Source organism: Netta rufina (assembly GCF_964035555.1).
Source record: "Netta rufina genome assembly, chromosome: 28".
In the NCBI taxonomy this organism is placed as follows: domain Eukaryota; kingdom Metazoa; phylum Chordata; class Aves; order Anseriformes; family Anatidae; genus Netta; species Netta rufina.
In genome coordinates this window covers 1,995,578-2,013,167 of record NC_140152.1, presented here as the reverse complement: position 1 = coordinate 2,013,167, position 17,590 = coordinate 1,995,578, and the positions used below count along the sequence as shown (strand labels likewise).

Below are 17,590 nucleotides of genomic sequence, written 5' to 3'. Positions count from 1 at the left end.
TTTCCCTGCTGTCTATTTTCCTAGAAATTGCGGTAAAGAAAATTAAATGCTGAATCCAGTCAGCCACTCATCAGAACCAAACTTTCTCATTTTGTAAAAGAAATGTGTCATTTTGCTGACAAGTAGGAAGAACCAGGAAGCAGATTGGGCAAGGAAACATCAGCACTCCCATTGCTTTTGTATGAGACTGAGACATCTGCTATGAGAGGCAGAGCTGCACCGCAGCATTGGGGTGATCCAGCCTACTGATCTGTGCTCCCCTTCTGCCTGCAGTAGAGGTACAACTGGGAATAAGGTTGTTTGCTTATAAACAAGAAGCAAATGGATCTTGCAGTCTTCAGAGAGCATGCAAACGAGGAGCTAAGTAATGCAAACCTCACGGAAAGACCCTGCTCCACAGGAAGAAGCTGCAAGCTCGGCCGTGGCATCTCTTGCAATCCTCACGCTGATTACAGCACATCACCACCGACCGTGTAACAGCCCTGTGTGTCACACAGCCCGCAGTGGCACAGAGGAACTGCAGCTGAGTACAGTAAAGCTGAATAAAGGGGCTCCACTTCACATCCCTCCCTGTTCAAGGAAGTGGGAAGTGCAGCAGAAGCAGGGCAACTTGAGTCATGACGCATGATATCACTGAAAACATTTTTCCGTTTCCTCCAGATTTGGGGCAGCACCAGACTAGTCCCAGGACAGAGAAGACGGAAGCACTTCCTCTTAAAGTTTCCAATTTTAGTTCGGCTTTCTACAGAAGTGAACCTTATGCAGCCAGAGCTTTTCTTTCACATCTCCCTGTGCATTGCTATCTCTGTGTGTTTCGACAGCAGCATGTGTCCCACCAAAGGGAAGGCTGAAGCCCCAGCTCACCGTTCCTTGGCACCAGGATCTGCCTGGGATTAGTTGCAAGGAATGTCCTAACCCCAGAGAAAGCTCTGCTTCTGAGAAATCAGAGCATCAGATGGCAGGCAGGTGGGCTGTGGCATTTTTACTGACTGCAGAACTGCCATCTTCTAGGGTCCCACCGCTTCTCCCCCAGCGACTGCACCCCTTCCCTTCCCAAAATGGTGCAAGTGGCTGGAGAAGGGTACTGAGCACATGCAGGGCTGAGAGGAGGAGAGCTGAAATGAGATTCAAACCCAGAAACCCACCTGATAACAGAATGTGAAAGAACTGAACTGAGAACAGAGGGAGGAGCCCAGCTGGGAGCGCTCACGGATACGTGCTGCACCACCAATGTGTGTTTGCTTTCCTGCTATTCTGGCCCTGCTCCAAGCTGTAAGCTCCTGGCTGCCTAGTTCAGCATGTCCAGAAGGAAGTACAGAGAGGCATCTGCGGGAAGCCCTTTCCCAGCATGGAGCAGTTAAACATCCAGGCAGCATCGAGTGCAGGTTCCCACTGGTCCCCAGCACCTCCAGCCCCAGCAGCGCAGCTGTAAAGCAGCGGTGGTGGGCCAGGGCAGGCTGGCCTCAGCTCAGGGTTCCATTCTGAAAATCTGGTGTGAGAAGTCAGAGGTCTCCCCGGGCTGGAGCATTCCTTGCACACACCCTTCCATGCTAACAATGCTTTTAAAATATTTTTGCAGGGATTTGTTCAGCTGTGGGCCACAAAGCGTGGAGGGATGTGATGGCAGATTCTGAAGGGACCAAACATTTTCCAGATTTTACTTTTCTCTAAACCACACGGGTGCCAAGATTGTGTTTCTGCTCTTTCTTGAAAATAGGAACAGGCACAGCAGCTGGAACAGCCAGCTCCAGGCCTCCCCACCCAGCCTCAGCCGCGCTTGGGCCCGCCTGTGCCTGGGCACACTACACCCTGGGGAACGTGACTCCCATGTCAATCTGGAAAGGAGATCACCAGGAAGTGGTTTCTCATTCCCAGACAGCTCATTTTTTAAGTGACAACTTTAACAGCTTCCATTTAAAGATAATTAAATGGACGTTCAAGAGAAAGAGCCCAAGCTTTTCTCACGTGGGGAGTCGCGCGGGCCAGCTGCACCGCAGCAGTGTGAGCCAAGACTTCAGCCTCACATTTTGAACAAGAACAAGGCCCCCGGGAGCAGCGAGCAGAGCCCTCTTCCACACTTACCAGCGTCCAAAGGACGTAGATTGTAAAAAGTGCTATAGTTAGTGCTATGAGTCCAATGGCCTCCAGTCGGCTGTTGAACTGCAAATGATCCTGGGCTCCACGAAGACACAGCCAGCCGGAGATTGCTGCCAGAGGAGTAATGAACAGGAAACACACCATGTCACAGAAAAGGGTCCTCTTCTCATTGCGGGGACCAGGATCCTTCAGCCACTGCGGGAAGGAAGGTGAGAAGGGCATCAGCAGCACGCAGGGCGCACAGGGGGCTAGCGAAACAGGACTGCTGCACCAGGAAGCTCTCACACGCTCTCTGCAGCCCATACGTACCCGCTGCATCCACTTAACTCACATAAACCATCATAAAAATAGGGCTAGAGCACATCAAGTACATTTTTAATAACCATCAAGGGAAAGGCAAGAGACAGCTGAAGAATACGTGGGAGGGAGGATGGCAGAAAACACAGGAGCAGGCTGGGCTCCGCACTGGAAGAGAAGGCAGCAGGTAGCAGGCAGAGGGAGGTCTGCATGGATGAACAAGGAGCTCCTGGCCAAACTCTAACAGAACCAGGAGACCTGCAGAGAGTGGAAGCAGGGACAGAGAGCCTCGAGGGATATAGAGACACTGTCCGGTACAGCCAGGGATCACGTTAGGAAAGCCAAAGCCCTTTTACAATGAATTTTGTCCAGGGACATCAAGGGCAACAAGAAAGGATTCTATAGGTACATGGGTGATAAAAGACCGGGAAAATTGTGGGCCCAATCTGGAAGGATGCGGGAGACCTGGTTACCCGGAATATGAATAAAGCTGAGGTACTCAATGACTAGTTTGCCTCAGTCTTCACTGACAAGAGCTCCAGCCACATGGCCTGGGCCCCAGAAGACAAAGGCAGGGACTGGGAGAATGGTGAACCACACAGTGTAGGAGATAGGCGTGAGGCCATCTAAGGAACCTGAAGGTGCAAAACTCCACAGGACCTGATGAGATCCATCTGTGGGTCTTGAGGGAAGTGGCAGATGTAGCTGCTAAGCCAGGATCCATCATATTTGAGAAGCTGTGGCAGTCCAGTGAAGTTCCCACTGACTGCAAGAGGGGAAATAAAACCCCAATTTTTAAAAAGGGAAAAAAAGAAGACCTGGGGAACTACAGGACAGTCAATCTCACCTCTGTGCCTGGCAAGATCATGGGGCAGATCCTCCTGGAAGCTCTGCTAAGGGGCATGGAAAATAAGGAGGTGATTGGTGACAGCCAGCATGGCCTCACTAAGGGCAGTTTGTGCCTGACAGATCTGGTGGCCTTCTGCAAGGGGGTTGCAGCTTTGGTGGATGGAGGAAGAGCAGCAGACATCATCTACCTGGGCTTGTGCAAAGCATTTGACACTGTCCTCCATGATATCCTTGTCTCATAAATTGAAGAGACATGGATTTGACAGAGGGACCACTCAGTGGGTGAGGAATTAGCTGGATGAGGCCCTGGCACAGGCTGCCCAGAGAGGCTGTGGGTGCCCCATCCCTGGAGGTGCTCAAGGCCAGGCTGGATGGGGCTTTGAGAAACATGGCCCATGGCAGGGGGGTTGGAACAAGGTGATCTTCAAGGTCTCTTCCAACTCCAAACCCTTCTAGAATTGGTGCAGGGGCTATGGGAAAGCAGAGCTTCAGGGTCACGGTGCCGTCCCTGGGGCCTGAGCAAGCTGCAGCAATGCTACTCATGGGGAGCGTCGCGCCCACCCAAGTGAGGAACACAAACACCCACGCACCTGGTCTGTCCACTGAGATGATGACAGAAGGGAAAAAAACATCTCTCTTCAGCAAATAAGAAACCAGGAGTTGAAAAAAAAAAAGGCAAAAAGGAAGCGAATAGCTACCAGAAAGCTTTGCACCTGAGCAGGCAAAGTGCAACTGCAACCAAGGGGCTGCAGAGTCAGGCTGGCCCTTGAAGGAGAAGGTGATGTAAACTCATTTTCTTTTACGGAATATCTGTGCCCAAACCCTTGTCTTCAGGTGTAAAAAATTCCAATTCCCAGAGAAAGGCGTCGATTATTTCTAAAGAAAAATCAGCATGACTGTCAGGTCAGGAGGGAGGCAGAGCTCGGTGTGCAGGGGGGAAGATCCCCCACCGCTCTCTCCCAGGTCTCAGGATCACTGTCACAGCTGCTGAAAACTCCACAGCTGCAAAATCCCCCAAACCTTTCCATTCCCACTGGCCACCACACGACGGGCAGGCAGAAGAGACCTGCCAGGACTACGTCAGAGCTGATCCTGCTGGGTTCCCTCCTGTTTGCAGGCTTGGTGGCCTTCCTCCCACGCATTAAGTGATCCATCATGGGGACTGCACCTTGCTCTCAGTCATCAAGATGCTTTGCGAGTTTTGCAAGTGCTTCTTTCTTGCAGCACTCGCCAGTGAGCAGGTAGCAAAAAGAGCACAGCTCTGCTGCAGGCAGGTTTCCCTCTGCAGACAACCTCGAAGCTGTCACTACTTCTAAGAGCCCTGACGTGCTTCCAAGTGTGGATTCTTTTCAGACAGTTGACTTTTACAACAGCAATTGTTCTAGTTTTCCTGGGATTATGTTATTTTCAGCCTTTCCTTTCCTTTTTTTAGAACAGCAAGTGACTGCCGTTCCTAGCAATACCCAGAGCTGTTGCGGTGCATTTGGGTTTGCTATAGCTGGGCTGCTGGAGCCTTCCCTGTTTCCTGCACCAGAACTACTTGGCTTGTTTAGGATTTTTTGCTCAAAACCAAACCAAAACTGGAGAACGTGACCAAAAAGGCAGTCAGAGCAGGGAAAGGAATATCCACAAGAGATCCAGGGACAGGCAAGCAACACTGACCCGCAAGGGGAGCACGGAAGGATACCCACGGGTTGGTGCAGAGTTAAATAAGGAGAAAATCTGGCATGAGGGATGTCCAGTAGGATGTGGCAGAGCAGCAAAGGCAGGCTGAGAACTGCAGACGCCTCTCATTGAGATGGGAAGGAGAAGGGAGAGATGGCAGATCCGGGCAAGAGGCAGCAGCAGAGCTGCAGCGCTCAGGGCTGTGGTGGCAGCGTGCTCTGCAGATGTCTGCGGTGGGACACCAAGCTGGATGAGGCCAGAGGAGAGACAGGAGGACTTCCAGAGGACATGTTAGAGGCTGGCTAGGAATTTCAGCTGGCAGGACTGACGGAAGCAGGGTGCTCATTCAGAGATGTGACCTGAAGCATCTGAGAGACCAAACAGAGCAAAAACGAGGGGACCTGGAGAGTGAACTGAAGAGCACAGACAAGGTAAAGACCAAGCAATGCTGCAATAGGAAAGGTCAAGTTGAAAGCATTTTTAAAGCCACTCTGAGTAGGACTGGCTGGCCTGAAAGCCAGAAGGAAATTGAAGAGCAGCCACAACTGTGGTTTGGACAGGAGGAGCTGGAAGAAGGGAGGCAGCCCTGCAAGTCACCCTCTGCGTGTCTCTGCAGAGGAGATTAGCGGTGATGAGCTGCGAGGGGAAGATAAGGACCACACACACGGTCCTGAGCAGCCCTGGAAGGAAGCGAGGGCGGATGGCAGCTCAGCTGCAAGGCAAAACTGCTCCTACACACAGGGCACGGGCAGCCCCAAGCTCTGCACCCACCCGTCCGGGCTGCGTGGCACTAGGGTGAATGCTGAATTGTCCAGACCTGGGCTGAGAGCCCTCTAGCAGCAGTCCCAGATCATCCTGTCCCTGTAAACAAGGACAGCTTGGGTCACTTCTGACCCCTGTACAATACGAGTAACAATAGGGCAAATTGGTATTTTATTGAATCTTACTCTATTTATATTCTTCGTAACCTTTGAAGCTCCCCCTTTCTCCCCAAGACAGGAGCCAAACATGTAAAGGCAGGAAGCAAATTAATTTCCTTTTGAAGTAGTTGATTTACTCAGCCAATGTGCACTGACACAATAAAAAAAAGAATACAATAAGGCACCCTAAGGGCGCAGGGTTTCTGGCATAGCAGCAGCTTAATGCACATGGGACTTAAAATAAACCTTGTAAACAATCCAAAAAGTGGTCAGATTAAACAATTTTTGTAGGGAAAACTGTCAAGTAAACATGGGAAAGCAACAAAAGCACAGCTTGATCTTCTTCCAGGCCAAGTCCAAAACCAATTGCCTCCGTGCTGCAAACAAGTGTGAGCCTGGAGGCAGAGAGCCTGGCCTGGCCGCTCTGCCCGCTTCGGCTATGAGCTGGCTGCCAGGACACCCCGCTAGGAACAAGCACCCTGCTTGCATGACAAGAGGTCCTCCTGTTACACACAAGTTTTTTGTCCTCCAGCACAATCCTGGGGCTTTCTCAGCTGTTTTTTTCTACTGGGATCAGCAGGGCTGTGGAGCGGAGCATCATTCTTGGACTCACAGCGGGGCTGTGCAATGATGAGTCTCTGATTTTTGGGTGCTCCAGTGCCCACGAAACTAGACTAAGCACCAGGTGATGGAAAGCAGGAGGAGGAGGGCACACAGAAAAAGGCACCAGCATATCAGCAGCTGCTCTGGAAGCCAACGGCAGAGCTCACGGCGTATCAGAGCAGTCTTCCAGACAGTCCATCCCAGCCCAGAGAGCTGGGTGACATCCTGCCACCTAGGAGCAGGGGCACGGACTGATTAAGGAGTGTCCCAGCGGGTGCTCGGGTCTCTCCCTGCCCTGCAGCTGGGCCACCTGCTCCGGAGAGCACCGGTCACAACCGCAGTAACCTGCTGCCTGTTCCAGCCATCGCTGCCACCACAAACAGGAAACATTTGGCTGCACGAAGCCACCTGTGTACAAAACATCCTGTGTCCTTCCCATCCACCACCGTTAACCTGTGGCTGCTCGGGTGCCTGTTCCTTTCATCGCTGACCTGCTGCGTGGCTACGTCAGGCAGGAACAAAAAGCGTGACCTGGATTCACAGGAGCACGACCAGCGCTGTCCTGCCCCGAGAATCGCGCTGATTCGAAAACCACAGCTCCAGCAGAGGGACTGTCCCATCCCTTCCCTGCAGGTCCGTGTTTAACAACTGAAACTCCTCACAGGTCGCCAAGCCACTTTTGCAGCCCAGCAGGACGGTCCTGCTCCTGTTCCCAAGGCGAGGAACCTTTTCTGATGGAGCACCCAAAGGTCAGGGAGCTGAGGCCAGAAATGCCCCCGGCCCTGTACGCAGGGCAGTCAAGTGCCACGGAACAGCTGACCCTCCTCAGCCTCCTTTCCCTACTGCACAGCCAGCTACTGCTGATGCTCCACAAACCTCCAAAAGCTGAATCTCTCTCGAGAGGGACCTGAGAACCCCTTCTCCACACCCTCAGCCCAGCTCCAGCTGCAGGGAAGCACAGGGCAGGGAACAGGAGTGGCACGCACGGTGCTGCAGGAGCGCACAGGACAGGAACCGACTCCAGCCCCCAGTGCTCCTCGCGAAAAGGGCCACGCAACCATTCTGCAGAGCTGCAGCTCACCAGGACCCCTCCTTACACACCAGTGTGTGCTTCTGTGGTTTGCCACCACGGGAAATGCCACGCCACAAAATGCACAGCTATGGGATCACGGCACCACCAGCAGCTGCACCCCAGAGGAGCCCCGCTCCTAGGGATCCCCAGAGCACAAACAGGGCTGGACGATGCAGTGAAGGCAGAGATGTAAGAAAGATGCTGGTGCCGGTAACTGCCAGGAGAGCAAGGATGAAAATTCCTAGCTTTGGCCTCAAAGAGGCCACTCTGGGTCCAGCAGAGCAATGCCAGGGAGCGCACTGAGAAACACCGAGAGGATCGAGGGTGGGAGCTGGGAAAGAACATCTCCAGACAGCACATGCAAGCAAAGAGATGAAGGAAAACATGAGAGAGGAACAAGGCTCAGCTGAAGCTGAGTGATTTGTTTTATTTTTACTAGGTGCTGGAGTCTAACATCAGCTTGCACTGAGAAAGGAGAGAGACCACAGCAACAAGTTGGGGAAGGGGACAGAGGAACGTGGAGGAGATGGAGAACGGTGCAGTGAGTTCAGCAGAGGAGTTCGAGGAAAGCAAAGAAAAAAGCCTGTCTGTGAGGAAGATAAGGCTGGAGGAAGGGTGGGGAGAGCTCACGTCACATCTCACTTCTCTGAACTGGAGGAGGGGCAGTGACCGCTGCGCTGGGCACCGTGCCCAAAAGCAAAATTTCTTTTCCTAGTTATAGAAGCAGGGCTAAATAGGAACATCACCACTGCTCCCTGCAAAGCTCATCCTGCTTGTAATGGAGATATTGCATCAGCACCTCACAGCTACAGGAGACTTGTGAGAGGAGCAGAAAGACTGCACGTGGCAGACCCACGGAGGTGTCCTGGGCTACAGCACGACCCCACATTCCAACAAACGCCTCTGAGAACGTGTAACAAGCTTTGCAGACAGCGGTTGTGTAAGGAAAGCACGACTTCCAAACGAGACAAAACAAAATTCACTGACCTATATAAAGCATCCAGCTTAAGCAAGCCAAAAGCATTAGCAATCAGTGAAAAACAAACATCTTTAATCGAAATTGCCTAATAGAACACAAACAGTAGGAACAGCAACAACAAAAACACTTGTCAGTCTCCCGTGGTGGATAACACACTTGGAAAGAACTGTTTTGCAGAAGCACAGGGACAGGCAGATATTACCAACGCTGGCATTTTGAAATAAAGCACAGTGACACACACATTGCAGGAAAACACCAGCTCTGAAGACATGGATGGGGAATTCTCTTGAGGCTCCACCATGAGACCTGCCTGCAAGGACAGAAATGTGGGGAGTGGTTAAGCTGCTCAGCAGTGACAATATGAAATAGTCCTTGGCTGATTCACCAGAGAGGTGTTTTTTGTAATTAGCGAGCTGTCTCATATAAGTTTTGCTTTAGCAATGGCATTAAAGGCTTAGAGAGGCATTATGAAGAAGTCATGCATAACACTCATTAGCTTTTGCTACCAGGATACGTTGGCTTTCAACATCCCAGTAATTTTAGCAAAGCCAGAGCTTTGGCCCCAGCACCAAAAACACACATCCACTCGCAACTGAGCCCTGTCATCCTGTTCCTCTCCCTGGGACTTAAATGATGTGTGGACAGAAACGCATCCTTCCTCTTTCACATGGGCTGACGTGTTGCTGGGATTAAACGGCTGCTGCTCCGACACCTCCCCGAGCTGCCAGCCCCGGCCATTTCCATGCAGAGAGCTCCCCGTGCACACAGGGGTTGTCCAGCAGAAGGGATGAGGCTGAGGAGGCAGCACAGGGAGATGAGAGATGGGACCCAAAGGTCAGTGCCACGGCAAAATACACATGGCAAAGAATCCACGGAAAGGAAATACTTCTGCTGATAATCTGAGAAAACAAAGAGGGAACAGTCTGAAAACAAAATCAGGCCAGAAGGTCTCAGGAACAGGGACCAACCAGGAGACGTGCAGAAGGGCAGCGCTCGCTTGTGGCCACAGAAACAAAGCCACAGCAACACCTTTGATGATGCTTTCTAGAAATGCATGATGCATCAGATCCAGTACCAAATATCCCAATCCATGCAGTCCTGCCCCAAATCCTAGAGGACAAAATCTTCAGCAGAGACAGCACCTTGCAAGAGAGAACTGGATTGTGATGGATTGAACTGCAAACCAAAGAAAGGGGTTTATGTGAAAAGGAGAATGCTACGAGGTGGGACACATACCCCTGTACAACCAGCTGCCTGAAACAGCACTTCTCTTGGCTCTGTCTAGAGCCAGAAAAAGCCAGGCACCTCCAGACAAGCTGACCCACCCTAACCTAGGTTTCTAAGGAGGTAGGAATGAACTGGTCACAAGAGGCATTTCCTTCTCTCCAGAGACTATGGGATTCTAAAGAATAAAACGGGGCTGAGGCAAATTTAAGGTGGACAAAGCTAGGGCAAATAAACCCAACCTTGCCTGGAGGATTGCGTGACCATCCATGGCCTGGGGGAAAGCTGTTTAGAATGAAGCAGTGCTACGCTTCCAAAGGGCTGTGCTCCTCCTTCCAAAACGCTCTGGACACCAGAGATATGGGTATCTTCAGAAGATGGCTCCTTTCTGTGTCTAACCTCTGAAAAAAAAAAAAAAAAGCAGAAACTACCTGTTCCAGGAAAGCTGCATGCACTGCAACTTGCAGTTTGAATGCTTCACCGGAACCCCTGCTGCTGAAGCCTTCCAAGAAGCACACACAGCAGCCTACTCCAGACTTCACACCCGTGTCGGCCACGCTCGCTAGCCTCACAGATTTAGGTCACTTCCCTGCAGACACACAGATGCACATCAAATTAACGTTAACGCAGGGATGCTAAGTACTGGCAAGCCGTCTCTCTCCAAGGCTCTGCAGTCTCATTGCCTGCTGGGGACGTGCTCCTCATACGACAACCCTGCTCTGCAACCCTCTCGTGCCAGAGGGGGTTTCAAAGAGCCAAGCAGGAGCTGCCCCAGCCCCGTGCAGCACAGGCACCAGCTGGCAGCACCCCGCACTGCTGGCTGCCCACCCTTCCTACGCACCCAGGGCTGCTGTTTGACTCCCCATCTTCACCCACAGCGCCTCACGCGTGCTCCCAAAAAAGCATTCAGCCCCGTAGTCTGACAGCAGAGCAGTCAACAAAAGTCTTCTGTGCTTTTTTCAGCTTTCCACTAGCTTCTTAGTTAAAAAATAACTGAATGAGGCTGAACTGCAGGAGGTTTCCTCCCCGCACCCACGGGCCAGCCCATGGCTGCCAGAGCTGGCTCAGGGCTCTGACAAGTCCCTCACTGCTGGAGGAGAGATCAGGCACGCTGGCAGCAAACACTGTTACTATTTTAAGATTGAACAGCCTACAACATAAATAAATGGCTAGTTAAAGAAAATAAAAATCCGATTCTATTAAAAAATTATCTTTAATCCACGCTGCGCAAAGTTGCCATCCTTCTTCTCAAAAGAAGGCTGCAAAATTAAATTACTGGTTGTGAAGTGCTCAGCTGTCACAGCAACAAGTGCCCCAAAGAAGCCCACGGGGAAATAAATAATTGTCTTGAGAGCAGGGACAGAAGAGCTCATGGCTCAACACAGCGGGACAAACAAAGTTGGCCAGTGTGCATCTTCTGCCCCCGTGCTGATCCTGGAAAGCGCAGCCTGCGACCACACAGAGACCACACTGCAACGCAGGCTTACCAGAGAACTGAATGAAAAGCTAAGGCAACTCTGATTGTGGCTTTTCCTGACTTCCAAGAACTTCCTGCAGCTTCTGCAGAAGCATTTCGACTCAGCCGTGCAGCCTCCCCACAGCTTTCGCTAAAATGCTTCCTCCAGCCCCCAGTCAGCTGGGGCTCCCTCCTGAGAGCCCTTCAGACCAGCTCTCCCTCCAGCCCTGCTCTGCACCCCATTTATCCTCTGCTCAGCAATCCCTGCTTTGACTTCCCAGCCTTTTAGCATGCAAAGTAGAGGCTTCACTTGCTCGGCCACGTGGGACCGTCCCTTTCCCATCACCAGCTCCTTGCCTGAGCACGCAGCCACTTTCCCAGCACCCAGGGCCCAGCTCAGGCCCACAGCAGCCCCACAAGATGCCCAGGGCTGGGCCAGAGCCCTGAGAGCCACGGCGGGGGCTTGGTGAGCAGCAGGGACGGGGCAGACCCCAGGGGAAGCTTTGCTCCAGGGCTGGAGACTCCAAGCTCTCCGTCCGTCCCAGGGCTGAGGCTCTCACGGCGTGACGGGGGTGCTCCTTGGCACGTGCCCTCCAGTTCCACTCAGGGAGCAGCAGGTTCTCAGCACAGCTGCTGCCCACGCTCACACGCCAGCATCACTTCCCCGAAAGTTTCAAAACGCTCCCTACCCCCCAGCAACATCAGCCGGGAGGGGAGAATCGCTCAGATAAGGCGACGGAGGGAAGCGTGTCATTTGGGAGTGACTAAGCGGCCTCTTTCCCTGGCCCTCTTCTGAGAACCAGATGAACAATTTGGGGCTGAAACTTCCCAAAATGATTTGGTGACGAGTTTCAGTCCGAGCTGCCAAGGGGATGAGGTTACGCCAGGCTGCAGACGGAGGGTATTAATGGGAAGTGTTGGCAAACTGGCAGAGCGATTAGGGGCTGTTTCAGAAGGGCTCTGCACAAAGAGGAAAAAGAAAAAAAAATAAAACAGAAACTGCACTGCAGGGCAATTTCCCTGGGCTCCAGGGGCAGGGATCAGTGCGTTTGTGTTGTACAGTGTGGTACAGCCAAAATATGAGGTCTTGCCAGCCAGGTGAGCAATTTTGGGAAGTTCTGGAGCAGGCTGCCACCTCCAGATTAATTAAAGCGGGCTACAGCTGCTCTGTGAGTCAGAGAAAAAGCTTGGTGCCAACAAACCACAGGCCAGGGACTGGCTCAGGGGCCGTATGATGATGGCAAGCTGCAGTTGGGCTCTGCTCAGGGCAGGGATCGCCCTCAGGCAGGTAACAGGCGACTTCTCAGCCAGCCTCCGAGCCCCCGAGGCGCTCAGGGCACCCCACACAACCCGCTCCCCAGCACAGCAGGGCAGATCGTCCCCTCCTCTGCGCTCCCTGACTCTCCCCAGGGCTGAGAAGTAACAAATCCTCGGCTTCTCAACCCCTTTGGCAGCTGTTGAGCGGTCAGGAGTGGCTGGAGGCTCTGTTCCTGCCTGTAGCCGGCGGCGTTTCTCTTGCATTACGATCACGAAATGCTGCCTCGCTGCGCGCTCAGCGCTCACTGCCTCATGCTCCTCGCACAGTGCTCGCTGGTCACAGCTTGCAGGGACTGATCGCAGGTTTCAAGAGGAATTAAAACCTCTTCACCCAGCCTGGGGCTCGGTGGACCTGCGGGTGCAGCTGGCACCATCACAGCTCACTCCTCTGCCTGCCGGGGGCACAGAGGTCAGTGGCAGAGGAGAAACTCCTCCAGCACACGCCTCTCTTTTGCCTTTTATTCAAATGTGCAGTTTTCCAAGCCTGTACTAGTTATGAGGTGCTACAGCATCTGTGAACTATGTCTAAATGCACTTCCACATGTTTGTTTCTGGCCCTGAATACTTTACTAGCTCTTAAGCTAAAACATCTGAAACCCGCACTCAAAATTTTGGCCAGTGTAAGCCCAAACCAGCTCACTGGTACTGGGCTTGCCTGCAGCACGTCCTCAAGGCCCAGATATGGCCCTTCCCAAATGTTTTGGCCCTTCCCAAGTGCTCTAAAGCATTGGTTTTCAACCTCTGAAACAGTCATTTCAAAGGTTTTGGTCAAAGAGCCGTTCTATGTTTCAGCAGCTGGGAGCAAAGTGATAAGGCTCAGCCAGTCCTAACCACTGCTGTAATGCTCTTTCACAAATTGCTTTTCTAAAGACATGATTCAGTTTAGCACCGTGGTCTAAAGCCACCTCCTGCATGGGGCTGCCCTGTCAATGACAGTCAGCGGGCCACTCAGCAGTCATCATTATAAACCGAGCATTGGTTTTGCAAAATGCAGATTGAATGCTTCTCCAGCCAGGGGGGGCTTTTGCCCTGCCAGCTCTCCAGGCACCCAGAGGACATAAAAACGTGGGAAAGAGAGCACGGCTTCGAGAGAGAGGTGGGATGGGAACATCATTCCTCTGGAATTAATGGGAATGGGACCAGATAAAAATGGGACCAGGAAAAGCAATTCACTGTTGCAGTGGTGACTCAGTTTTAGTCTGGATGATGGAGCAGGGGGGAAGACAGAGTGGGCTACGAGCAGTCACAGTCAGAAACCAGCATTAACCTCACGCACTTCTGGTGGCAGGCACCGACAAATCTCCGGTCGCTGGCAGGTAAGGAGCCCGCTGTTGGGACTCAGCTCACAGCCCTCCTCCCGTGGCCTCGCTGATGACCGAGCAGCAGCACGGCTTCGCAACAGTTTGAAATAATGAACAGGAAAAGCAGCTTTGGAAACAGAACCCAGAGCTATGTCCAAACCCTGCCAGAGAGGCACCTCGTGGCCTCTGATGAGCGCCCAGCCCAGCCCAGCAGCATGCAGGCACGGGCAGAGAACAGGATCCGAATAGTGAGGAGCACAGGAGCTCGCTTTGCTCTTCCAGGCTGCATCTCAGTCACACCTACGTCACCTTCTACCTGGTCCTGCAGCACCCTGAGGAACACCAGCCGTATCTACACCAACTGCTCAGCTGCCAGCACCTCTCAAGCTTACTTAGAATAAACGGCCTTCTGAAACAAGCCCCTCTGGGGCTGTAAGGCACTCATTTCCTCATTCCTCTTTGGGGACCTGCACCTGAATTCTGAGGACAGAGGATGGCCTGGCCCAGCTGCCCTTGTTCCTCGCGTGCCAGGGGCCTCGCTGCAGGCAGCTACTGCAATCCCTGGGGGAGAAAGGAAGTCTTACAGGGGAGCACAGCAGACCACCTAGATAGGGGGAAGGAAGAGAGTACTGTGATTAAAAAAAAATGAGAAAAAAAAAAGGAAACACACACACAAGCACCACAAAGCACATATAAACACAACACCAACTGCAGCCTGGACTGTGCCATCCATCTCCAGAAGGCTGACGGACCCATCCAAAGCCTGGTCCCCCTAAGGCAATGCGGAGAGGAGTAAGGGCTGGCTGGGCCACGTCCTGCCTGCTCTGGCTTTGGGGAGCACGGGACAGTGACAGAGCTACTCAGGACACCTCAGGTCAGCAGGAAGGAGCCAGACAAATGCTTTCAAGCACACATCAGCGTTACTCAAGGAGTGTGGGTCCTTTACGAACAGTGCCAGCAATCGCCACATCTCACTTTCCAGAGCAGAACATGACGAGGAAGTCACATGCGAGAGAGCTGCACTAATGTAAGACGGAGATAAGATAAAAGCCAACAGGAAAAAAGACTCATATTTCTGACAGCTTCATATTTCAGGGGGTTGAGTGGTGACCTCTGCGTTTGGATGCTCAGGCATTGAAGCATCTCTACTGCTGCATTGCTTTCTGCAGCTCAACAGCCCGCTGTCGGTAGCGCAAGGGGGGCTTCACAGATAAGGGCTGCCCCAAACATTGCTACTGCATTTTCACAGCTACGTCACTTGTCTGATAAAAGACTCGATCCCTCTGCACAAATAGTTCTTTGTGAGTAGTGCTGCAAGGAGGAGGAGACAGAACCACAGGGGCAGCAGGGCAAATCAGTTCATTTTTCATCAAACGGTAAGGAAATAGAGTGAAGCAGGAAGAAAGCAGTACCTCTGTCAAAGGTCTCGGTCTTCTCTCTACAACAAATTCTGTGTGGCAGAGCTCACAGTAACTTGTGTTGGAGGAGGATAACCATTTTTCCAGGCAGCTCTTGTGCACGGTGCCCAGTGTTCCTGTGCAGTCACACGGGGAAAGCAGTCCCTCCCCATTTCCACCTTCGTGACAGATTCGACAGATGGGACCGTCACTAAAGAGGCAGACAAACAGAACGAAATCACGGTGAGAGCAGACACAACGACACGGCCACATCCAGAGATCAGGGGGAGACCCCACCGGGCCCCAGGAGGGTGCACACGCAGCACCCCTGGGTGGCAGCACCCACAGCCCCGGCTGCAGCTCCACTCGCGCTGGGCTGGGGCTGACACCAGCCCCAAGACTGGCCCCAAAGTGCTGAAACAAGCCCAGAGGCCCAAAGCAAAGCCTGACGACCCCCAGTCAGAGAGCACTGCATGCCCCCAACCACCTGGACCCTTTTGGGAACACCTCGGTGCTCCAACAGCCACCACTTCTCACCCCTCTTGGCTCGAGGCCTCAACCCACAGACCCAAATCCCTTGACTGTGCTCTCAGTCTGCTCTCTTGGGACCTCGTAGTACCAGAAATGCTTTACAAGCTAAGTTGTGTACTACCCTCCAGTTCTTGTCCTGTAAAAAAAAAAAAAAAAAAAAAAAAGGTTTTCCACGCCCCTCAGATTTACAGACCTGTGCCATACCCTGCCCGGTCATGTCTTTCATGAGGAGTCCCAGTCTATTCAATCACATCTCAGAAACACACCCACCTCTCGGATTGCCTTTGCTACCCTTCCCTGTACCTTTTGTGTTTCTAAAGCATCCTTTTAAAGCTGCAGGGACCAGAGCCATATGGTTTTCAGGATCCGTGCACAGCAGGGATTTTTGCAGTGACTATGTTCTGTCCTTTGTCGATTCCTAATTCCCAGCAGTTTATTTGCTTTTCTGTTCTCTGCTGGAGCTTGCACATTGCTGCCACGTGCCTCAGGTCTCCTTCCTCTGAACCCCTGAGCACACACGCAAATCCGGGATGGGTGTCCTTCAGCTGCATCGTTTCACACTGAACTGCACCTATTGTTCTAGCCTGCGGTCACTTCCAGTAAGGTTTGGTTGCCTTAAATTAGGCAGCTGGAGCCATTTTAGCTGCAAGGACATCCTGGCTGGCCTCCAAAAGCACAGGTTTCCTGGAAGCCCCGTGCCACATCTGCCAGCCCCATGACGATGTCTTGGGCTCCCTGGAAAACCTGTGATGGCTTTAGACTTCAGAGTCCACTGGTCTCCACAACTCCACACATCTCCTCAGCATTCAGGAATAAAACACTGGAAAACAGATGCCCAACCCAGCCCTACCCTTGCTGAACCACTGCTATCTCCCTTTCCTGCCTTCCAAGCATCTCTCACCCAACACCACCTTTCTCCTCTATCCACAGCCACACGGATTTGGGAGCGGGAGACAGGGTGAGAAAGGAACAGATCTGGGAGCACAGCGCACAGGAAAGGAGCCCATGGGGAAGCACATCGGGGGGACATGAAGGGCTGAGAAGGGCCAGCACGAAAAGTGCACCTCAGCTCAGCAAAGCAGAAGCAAGGCTCCTCTCCTGGAGGTGCACCAGAGGGGTGTGAGCACACCCTCCGTGAGCCAGCAAGATCCTTCCTCCGGTGCTCTGAGCCCTCCTCCTCGTGCACACCCCTGTGCCACCCCCTTCCCTCTGCCAAACACCACCCACCCCAGTCTCCTAGTTGTTAAATGCCTTTTATTCAAGAGACTTCTTCAGCAGAAATAATCCCCACCACAGGGGAGGTGCTGGAAACTCCATCCCCAGAGGCACTGGGAACTGCTCTGGACATGGCTCTGAGCAGCCTGACCCCACTTTGAAGTTGGCCTTGCTCTGAGGGGAGGCTGGCCCAGACACCCTCCAAAGGGCCCTTCCACACAGGTTTAGTTGGAGATCCTCCGAGCACTGCTGCTGTAAAGCCTTAGTGACTGACCAACAAAACCCCCGGGCCTCGGGTGCTCTCACGCATCTGTTATTTCCTAAGAAAAGCATCTGTAAGACATTTCATCCCTTCTCTTCCTGTTTGAGAAGTTTCATATTTCCAGAGCATTAATATAACCTTGGCTACCAATAAACAACCCAGGAGGAAAAAATTCGCTGACGGTGCGAGAAAAAAATAATGTATTTGTTATCAGACTCCATTTTCCTTCCTCCCTGTCTGGAGGGGGAAGGAGCCTGGCCCCGTTCCTGCACGATTCCCCCTCAGGGGCAGCTTCCCAGCAGCCTGGAGAGACCTTGTCACCAACTCGGGCTGTCACCAATTGTCACCAACTCGGGCTGTCCGTGCAGCCACGCTGCTCCTGGCCTTGTTTCACTCGCAGGATTT

The 17,590-nt window shown here is 52.6% G+C and overlaps 1 protein-coding gene across 3 annotated transcripts in view; it reads right to left on the bottom strand.

The window, feature by feature from the left end:
* Nucleotides 1-17,590, bottom strand: part of MARCHF2 (membrane associated ring-CH-type finger 2) — a 34,537-nt gene that overhangs the window by 3,594 nt on the left and 13,353 nt on the right. For all 3 annotated transcript variants that reach the window (XM_084302809.1, XM_084302811.1, XM_084302810.1), the window contains exons 3-4: nucleotides 15,193-15,388; nucleotides 2,083-2,292 (exon numbers count right to left, since the gene is read on the bottom strand). In XM_084302809.1, the coding sequence (XP_084158935.1) occupies nucleotides 2,083-2,292; nucleotides 15,193-15,388 (406 nt within the window). The remainder of the gene's footprint in view (nucleotides 1-2,082; nucleotides 2,293-15,192; nucleotides 15,389-17,590) is intronic.